At 40.7% G+C, this 9,701-nt stretch overlaps 1 protein-coding gene across 1 annotated transcript; it reads right to left on the bottom strand.

The window, feature by feature from the left end:
• Nucleotides 1-698: 698 nt before the first annotated feature.
• LOC146692895 (uncharacterized) lies at nt 699-9,701 on the bottom strand. The gene is made up of 2 exons (XM_085433514.1): nt 9,641-9,701; nt 699-1,438 (listed from the first exon to the last, which is right to left on the bottom strand). The coding sequence occupies exons 1-2, from the start codon at nt 9,699-9,701 to the stop codon at nt 699-701; spliced, it is 801 nt and encodes a 266-aa protein (XP_085289640.1).

The following is a 9,701-nucleotide window of genomic DNA, read 5'->3' as shown; positions in this document are numbered from 1 at the left end:
ACACACGGGTATTCACAGACGCGGACTACAGCTTTCTTGGCTGCTGCCTCAAAGCACATTGTGCGCTGTCTATCTTGTGTGCTGCACAATATCGTTTATTATTTAGTATCTACTGATATCTACTGCTAGCTAGTTTATTGTGATGGTGCTGTTTTTTTTATTATGTTGCTCTTTGTTGTTTGCTTTCTCTTCTGTTTTTTTTTCTCCATACAGGTGACCCAGGTGTTTTGTTTTTTTGTTTGTTTTTTTCTTTCTTCCCCCCCTTCTCACCGTCTCTTCTCCCCTTTGGTTTTCTTTCTCTCCCTCTCTTTCTTTCATTCTTTCTCCCTGTCCTATCCCCCAGTCATGTCTGTCCCGTTTGTAGCAACTGAAAATAAAATAAATTCATAATTATAATAAAGGTCAATCAAATGGACCAATATGGCAAGGCCATGATGATCCACTTGGTAAAATAAATCCGCTTGGCATCTTTCTTGGCCTTAAGACAACAATTCTGATGGCTAAAGATCCAAACGGGACACAAAAAAAAAAAAGAAAAAAGAAAACGGATATAAGATCCCTTGAAAAATTATATAATGAAACTTGTATGTTTTGGATACTTACTAAAACAATGTATGAAAGTAATGAGAAAGTGGCCACTTTCATGAGTAAATCATGTAAGCTTTATATGGAGGGAACGTGACAATGACAGGAAGTGTCTAATCTTTGTGCATAATCTGTAAGCAAAGGTTGACTCTAGGCACTTTTTTTGTTTTTTTGCTTTCATTTATTTGAAATTTGTGTTTTCTCAAGTTTTTTCTGTGAGACGGATTCTGAAGGATCTTCTTGATGGCATAGTGGATGTTGGTCAGAAACACTTCATTTCCCTTCTTGCTGAAGTGAATTCCATCCGGTACAAATATGGTGTCATCATAATATCTCAGGGAGGGATGTTCAACGATGAAGCCTCCAAAGGAATGAACTGCCTTTCTCATACCTGAGTTTAAAGTTTTCCTTTCCATATTGGTGTATTTTGGATTTCCGTACCTCCACACTTGGCGTTCATTGATGCAGGAATATATGATAGTCATGGAGGGGAACTTTGTATGCAGTTCAATCAGTTCTTTTTTCATTGCAGAGGAAAGTTCCAGGGGGTATACAAGTCCCAAGTCGTTGCCGGCATGAATCACCAAAATATCAGGTGGACTCTGTGTGGAAATCTCTGAATAAAAACAAGGAAGGACGTCATTCCAGCGCATCCCTCCTTTTCCATACCAGTGAACATTTGCATTAAGTCCAAACTTTTCTCCAAACATCTGGCATGCTACCCATTCTCCTCGCTTTATGTAACTTGATCCAATGATCCATATCTGAGGTACTTTCTTGGGTACCCCTCTGCTGTGTCTTCCTCTGGTTTCGTCTCTGTGTGGTTTTGAATGTTCTCCCACGATCTTGAGGTCTTAACATGACAGTGGAAGAGGCACCTCTTGATGTTCTTGCTTTCACTGCTAATTCTCTGTCATTTCTATTTGTGGTTCTTCTGTTTTCTGGGCGACAGATATCTGATATACACCTCTATGATGTCACATTATAGACCAGCTCTAGCCAAGCCGACTCAGGAGGCCTTTCTAATTTGTAATGGAAGTGCATAAAATAATTTAGAATCTCAGAGAGAAAGTGTGGGGCGAGACCATTTAATGTTTTAAAAACAAATAAAATAATTTTTAAATTAACTCTAAAGTTAACAGGCAGCCAGTATAGCGAGGATAAAACGGGAATAATATACTTCTCAGAGTACCTGGGTCGTTGACTCAGTGCTCTCAGTTTGGACTTTTGTCACTGTAGCTGATGCTGAAATGTTTGCGTGGGTTGCCATGACCACACCAGAACCCAGCGGTTGTAACTGAAATTTATGCATTATAATGAAGTAAATGCAGAATAAACACAAAGAATGTGTTTTGGAGTTTGTACATGCTTTGTCTCTAGGGGCCACCATAAATATACTTTTGTTTATTCACTCCACATAAAATGTAATAAATAAATTTTAAAATACAAAAATTATTTCAATTTTCAGCTTTCTCCTTTTAAACCAATTTAAAGTGAAACAACACAAAACACTGTAAACCACAACACAATAAAATATAAATTAAAATATGCAAAACAAAAAGAAGATGCACAATCTCTGTCATATACGCCTGGGATGTTTTTTTGGGAGAGTGTTTTCCTGCTTGGAATTGCATAAATAGGATTCTCTACATGAATAAACTTTCTGAATCCTTTATCGTGTGCAACTGAAAATAGTTGTGGATGATTACTATACCTTTCTAATGTGATGTTTTTCTTGTTGTTGTCCCTGGCTCGCTTTTCTCTCTCTTTTACTCCCGCTCTGTTCCTGTGCTACTGCGAGTGTAACTACCGCCCCTCCCCCCTCTGCTCAGCGCAAGTACAAGGCTCACGTGCGGAGTGAAGCGAAAAAAAAAGTGCGGGCTCCCAATGAGGAGCCGGCTGGCGTCGTTCACTTCAATGAGTCGGCTCTAAGAGCCGTTTCGTTCACGACCAACACATCACTAGATATTTGTGCACTTTGTTCAAAGAAATAAGTGTCTGAGAAGGATATCATATCTACTATTGATATTATTTTACTTTCTTCTAGACCTCCATGTTTGTGCGAGGAATAAAAGGGAATTGTGGGCATCAGTACGAAGCGTGGATTTTTTTGACCAGAGTAGATACAGTCACTGTTTATTTTCCCTTGTATGGTTCCTGTTTTATTTTGAACCTTTAGTCCGTATGCATTATGTATAGTTTTACTTCCACTGTTCCACTAGTTGGATTAATTTCAGCTGTGTTCTCACCTGTTTCCAATCCTTATTATCTAGTCTACTTAAGCCGTCAGTTTCTGTCAGTCGTCGACAACTTCTTGTGTGTTTTTCCCGTCATTCAGTCATTTATGATCAGTTCAGTCAATAAACCCCATGCACTTTCTCAGCAGTCTGGCATTTGAGTCCTCTCTTTCCATTCACCACACACCAGAACGTGACAATGGTCCCTTCTCTGTGTACCAGTTACAAAAAGACAAATATTTTGCAGACATCACTTCTTTTTTTGTTTATTTTAGTAAACTACACAACTTTAAAAACATTGACTTTAATGTACCCGTTAAAGGCAGTGAAGTAGTGATATTGTTGGGCAACCCTTTCCTGTGTGAACACTATTTGAACCCTGGCATGTTTCTATTGGTGGTCTCCATTTCTCTTACTCTCAAGTCAAACCTATTAAACCCTGAGTCCTGCACTGTGATACATAAATCTTCAACACTTTTGAAAGTGCGTTTGAAGTGCCATTATACAGTAAACTGATATTGGTTTATGTTGTAGAGGGCAGAGACAAACGAGACCCCCACGATCATTTATCAAATAAAAAAAAATTTGTGGCACTTTGGATTTTAATGAAATGTATACTTTATACATTATGGCACCTACACAGATATGCACAGATGAGAAATAACGGAAAAACCAAAGTAAAGCACTTTAGGTGTTGAGTCATTTACATGGTGCCTGAAAAGTTTCACTGAGCAGTGGCAATGATTTTAATGTGAAGTGATGGATCCCTATTTCTCCTAGAAAAAAAAAAAAAAAAAAAAGGTGGTAAAGAGTGTTTTTTTCCTTAGGTGCTGATTTAACAGAAATATGATAATATAAATAATAGAAAGTAACAGAAATACTCTGTACAGTACTTGTACAGTAGCTGAAAGTGTGGGTGATGTTCAAGAGGAGAAGTGCAATGAATGTAGTGGATGTTTTTGTGAAAAGGTTTGTATGTGAATAAGACCAGTGACGTGGTGATTGACTTCAGAAGAACAAGGGCATGTATGCACAAAGTGAAGAAAGCTAAGATCTTTTAACATGTGCACAAAAATTTTCTCTTGCTCAGCTACGGCGAGTCTAGTTTGCATTGCTGGTCTGCTGGAGGAAGCAGCATCAGAGCTGGTGATGCTCTGACAGACTGAATAAAGGAAGGCTGGCTCTGTAAACACCTGCAAACTTGAAGCTGTAATGGAGAGGTCACTGAACACACTGTTATCCATCATGGATAATCCTGACTACCCTGTGCACCACTTACAGGACGAACACCAGAGGACCTGCTCTAACACACTGGTAATCTTTCATACTGTTAAATCTTTATAAAACAATACATCTGTTTGACAGATCTAGCAGAGATGCTGGTGATTTAATTAAAGATGAAAAAATTTAGACTGTTTGTAACTCTTAGTGTTCGTTTGACTTTGGGACCTGAAGTGGATTCAGTTTTGGACCCAGAGTACTCCGCGAAGCTCCTCACTACAGCAGCCGCAATGCTCTGACAATCCATCAAGCAGTGCGGCTTACCAAAGTTGTACTAAAACATTTTTTAAACAGATTTCTGCACGCCCAAATCGATTTGAGGTCAGTAAGCACAACCAGAATTCGTACATAAGGCACACTCTCGATTTTTGAGAAAATGAAAGGATTTTAAGTGTGCCTTATAGTGTGGAAAATACGTTATACAGAAGAAAAGAATATATCGCGATATATATCGTTACCGCACATGCTTCAAATTATATCGCGATATGAATTTTAGGCCATATCGCCCAGCCCTAGTGCATGCCATGTTAAATTAAAAGGAGGCAATCATCTCTCTGTTATTGTTAATTTGCTTCAGGTTAAGTAATTGACCCAAATATGGAGACAGTCCCCTCAACTTTGGCCAATCATACTTGACCTGAAGAACTACACTTAGAAGCTCAGACTTCTGGTGAACTCCTAAGTGTAGTTTCCAATCCCAGAGTCAAAGGCGTGCACCCTCCAAAAATGATCACTTTTTAACTCCTGTGGTCACAATTAGAGAATCGGCTTCAACTATTAAAAAAAAAAACAACAACAACAAAAACCCTTTTTATTCAAACACAACTGCAGCTGTTATACCTTGCACAATAACCGAACAAAAGCATGTCACTGTGATCAGAGATTCCTGCACCAACTCATTCAGTCCTGTTAAATGTCACCATAAAAAGTTACAGCACAATGTGTGAAAGATAGCATGGTGTAACAACACTGATTCAATATCTGGCTGGGTTTTGTCTCTTTTAAACACCCCAACTCCCTACCAAAGACCTATTTTACTTGTCACTGTGTTCACAAACCATTATGAGGTCTTTTCCACTGGTTTCAGTGGGATGGGGAGGAGCACGGGGGATGCAGTTTCACCAGTTGGGCTCTCTGCTAAATAGCCACTGGCCCATCTCTATATCTAACAGTATGTGTTGTACTTCTAAGCCATTAGCGCAAAATATTACACCATATCTCTGGAGTAATTACGCTGTAAGTTGTGAGCTGTAATCTGAAGCAATAGTAAATCTTGCTCCATCCTTTCATGAGCACAGCCGCCTTGATGATCACTCTCTACAAGGCTGAAACACGTTAATGCTTTTCTGCTATTCCTTGTTGATAAATGAAGCACAGCAGGCAAACCTACTGTGTCAATAACAGTGGAGCATTAGAGATGCTTAAACATGAACAGCAGGCAAATTAACCCTTTAAATTCAGCCGATTGTTTTAAAACAGCGCTTTCTTGCCAGGCAGATTATTTGGAAGGATGTGTAGTTTTTGATGTTTACAAGACAGGGTTAGGGTTAGTAACAGTTATGTTACTGTAAAGTCTCTGGCGACTGGAGGAGTGCATAAATATACCTCACCTGCAATAATTCAGTCATATCCCCTTAAACAAGGGGCAGAGCTGACAGATTGAGCTTCACTAAGTCATTATGGTAATACTGCTTCAGTGATGTGATTTACTAGGCAGAGATGTAATAAAAGCTTAAGGCTATAATGGAGCCTGTCATATCAACAGCTTGTCAACATAATTTCCTCTTCCTCCTGCAATTAGATCCCAGTGCATTCACGGATTTTAATTTCCATGTAAGCCATTCAGCTGTCTGATAGTCACTGAGCAGGTTAGAGGTTTCGATGTCATCCTCAAGGACACTAAAACAGCTTTTCAGGGACGTGTGGCTTTTCCACCTCAACAATACATATTGTCCCCGAGACCCTTGTAGTTACAGCATTAGACGACGTTAAAAGACCAAAAGTTTTGTGCTAAACTACAGATGGGTCGGCATAAACTTTTGTCCTTTAGAGTCCTCTTCCTCTTTTTTTTGTTCTCCTCAGTTTTACCCCTGGCTGGGTTCAACTGAATAAAGAAATCAAACTCTAGAGTTGTTAAAGTAATTGCCAAGCTGGCACATCCCCAGTTCCTCTGCAAAGACACGGCAGGCACTTCAGAATGTTAATGGCCACCCTGATCCAGCGAGGGCAATGCAGACTTGGCATTCGCACAGCGAGCAGGGGTAAAGCAAGTTTGCATGTCTGTCTGTGTGTGTGTGCAAGAAAGGGAGAGAGCTTGTGCCCACATTAACGATTTGTCCATGAGACACAGATTTCTTGTTTTTCGGTGACCTTCTCCCTCTCCCCACTTCTATCCTCTCACCATTTGGGCTTCTTTGAAATTCAGAAGCTTTTAACACTGAAGAGTCAAAGGGAATCTTGTTAGTGCACCAACAGTGTTTTAAAAACAGGTTGTGCTGATCCCGTTGTGTCATAGGGGTATTTTTATCCTTGTGGCGTGATGTCATTTTCTTTAACAAAAGCTATGCTGACGTCAATGTGAGAAGAAAAAAACTTTTAGGTCTGCACAATCAACAAGTAAGAGCCCCGCTCTTCACTTCTGCTGTGATGGATTTGGAAATTACACACTGACAAGAAGCAGTTTACTAAATTTTCAGGATACCACCTGCCACTTCGTTTTGCTCATTCATTAATCGATTGAAAAAAAAATGTTCTGTCTCTTGGAAACAGATTTAAAGATCTGCAGGTAAAAGGAATGGAAAGATTTAGCACCTAACCCATAACAAGCTGAGTGTGCTTCTAAGGCTAGTCTGTTCACAAAGAAAGCACAAATTTTGAATACCTCAAGGTGGATTTGAGAGCATGTGTACGCCTCATTCAGCCTCCCTGATAAGTGGCTGCTTGCACTCATGACATTAAAGGACACTTTGTGCAGAGGCCTCTCTACTCCGAGTCTTAGCTTGTTTTTGTTTTTTCCATCTTGCTCACCATTTTTTGTCGTGTTAAACAGGATTACCTGATTTACCTTTTGACCTTCACGTGTTGATGTTGCAAAAAAGCAGAAAAAAGTCTCAATATTGAACACTGCTACATGCAAACCATCGCATGCATCCTTCTGGTGGAAAACTGCCTGCAAGGAGACATGAACAGCCACACCAAAATACAAGAAAGCACAAAGCTAGTGCGCCTTATCCATGACTCAGGCTCCCTGACAGAGTAATATATTCTTCTTTATAAAAAAGAAAAGAAAGGAAAGGAAGGGGAAATAGCAAAATTCTTATTCAGAGGTAGATTCAGCTGGTCTGGATGGTTATTCCTGCTAATTACAAATATCATCTAAAAATAACCCAGCGAGGAAGCGGCAAAAACATGTTTCCCTGCTGTGTGCTTAATGTGAGGAACTAGGATTCCTGCCAGCAAGCCGCTGCAGTGAGGAATAAACAGCGCTGGTGTTTGCACTGCCAATTATTGGAACTTTTAAAATCTCCTCATCTGAGGAGGTGGCAGAAGGTCGTGGATTAAGGAGACCACAGACCACAGAGCCGGGGCAACCCCAATGGCTTTAATAAATTTTCACCATTACTGATTGAATCAACAGGAAAAACTTGGGTTTCTTGAGGTTGTAAGGGGGGAACGCATCACAGCTGTAAGGCCAATGCCATGCCAAATCTGGCACTATCTCAGCCTGTAGTCTTACAGTCTACACTGTGTATTTCTTTAGTTGGCTTCCAGTCATGTTAAATGAGGACTCTCTGAAGGCTGGAATAAATAATTGTAAAATTCTAATTTACATTAAATAATTACAAACTTCCGAGATAACATTTGTGCAAATCTGTGCAAAAAGCTTTGTTCATTTAAGGGTTTCATTTCTCTACTTACATGAGATACTGGACGTTGAGAAATTACCCTTTTCAATTAATGAACTCTTTACCAGACTGTTTTTATTTCTCCCTCTCATCCTGTTTCTTACATTTACTGATGCTCTGTCACATCTTGCATCAGCTTTTCTTCTCTTTACAGTCAAAGTTTGCACAAAGTAATCCACTGCTGAAACACCAGAGCGAACTCATAAGAGGGGACAGTGTTGAGCTTACAAATACGCCTTGATCTCAACGCTCTTACAGTTTTGCAAAACTCACTTTTTGCTGAAAGCTGTATAGGACAAATTATACCACTGCACCAGATGTCTCCAACAAATATGACACTGCAGCTCTTAGCAGAACTAGTGAAGACGAGATCTCTGAACTGGTTTCCTAGCCAAGAAATAGTCTGACATGCTATGTTAAACCACACAGAAAGAGATTGCTAGGTCAGAGGCAGGGAGCAGCTGGACCCTAGCCACCCTCACCTGCTTAACTGGAACAGGTGCAGGGAAAGACCACGTGGGTCCACGTCATCCTGAGAGCTGGAACAGACGGAGTAGGCCAGGGATTATTACAGGAGAAGAAACAGTCTTTACAGGTGCAGGCATGGGGGCACAATAGTCTTTAGCAGTCCAAGACAGAGTAACAGTCCCTCAAAGTTGCCCGCACATTGGTACAAGACTTAATTTAAGACAAAGCAGGCTCTGGGCAGCTAAACAGAGTCTTTGGAGGGACTGGTTCAGGAACAGAGTCAATCATTAATGCGGCCAGTTTAACACAATCAGCTGGTTCAGAACACATATGACCCAGCTCACCCAGAACAAATGCACTTAGCAATGTCCAACCAGGATATTCACACATATCTTTGTCACTGGGAGCAACAAGACCATCGGTGCCAGCAACAACTGGACCAGAAGCAAATCAAACTGCTCAAGCAGAGTCTCCGAAAATATTCTTTCTTTAGGAATATGTCCAGCATGCCTCCACAAACCATCAACATTTTCCAGTTACAGGTTTCTCTGTTTTTTGCTCTCTCACACAAATAACAGCTGTGCCTCCTTTTAGGACATCTGAACTCCGCCGTGTGCATAATTCCCCAAGGCATACCTTCACTTCTCACATGCTCTCGCTACCATCAACTAAACTCTCTCCTTCAGTACAGCTCTTCCAAGCTGAAATGAGGTTCTGGCAACATCTCCTCGCCATCCCAAATGGCATCATCTTCTATGAGGTTCAGCCATGTTTGCTTCCAAAGAAACCTTTGTTTGTTTCTGAAATCTACACAGTAGTTATCGTTACCTTACCGAGCCAGGCAGCCGCCTCTCCATCTTCTACTTTGAGACAAACTCACACTTAAGCCTTTCTGAGCCATCGTGCCATTGTCTAGAGCCTCAAAAATCCCAGCATGCTTCACCACCAGAGCTTTTGTTCACAGTCAAGCTACGTCACTACCTGACTGAGGTTCCCCTCATTCCTCTATCAAGGTCTTTTGCCATCTGGAATTTCTTCTGATCTCCTCTTCAGCCATTCCTTGCCAACGCATCCACTCCACTCAGTGAAATCCCTGAATACTCAATCGAGGTCACAGGTCACTTATCATTGCAAGCAAACAAGTTATATTTTTGCAACACGTACACTTATTACTGGAGGGGAAGCCTTTGGGGATCTTCACGGCCCGGGTGCCGCCGTCAGTCAT

This window comes from Copadichromis virginalis, linkage group LG15, assembly GCF_057382275.1.
Source record: "Copadichromis virginalis isolate Kocher_CV1m ecotype Utaka linkage group LG15, C_Virginalis_male_GT1.1, whole genome shotgun sequence".
NCBI classification, from domain to species: Eukaryota; Metazoa; Chordata; class Actinopteri; order Cichliformes; family Cichlidae; genus Copadichromis; species Copadichromis virginalis.
This window is presented reverse-complemented; position numbering and strand designations above follow the sequence as displayed.

What these genes read in the sequence shown, in the direction of transcription:
- LOC146692895 (XM_085433514.1), bottom strand. Translation starts at nt 9,701, where the DNA reads ATGACTGACGGCGGCACCCGGGCCGTGAAGATCCCCAAAGGCTTCCCC. An exon ending in CTTCCCCTCCAGTAATAAGT is followed by an intron (nt 1,439 to 9,640) that starts GTACGTGTTGCA and finishes TGTCATGTTAAG; the next exon opens with ACCTCAAGATCGTGGGAGAA.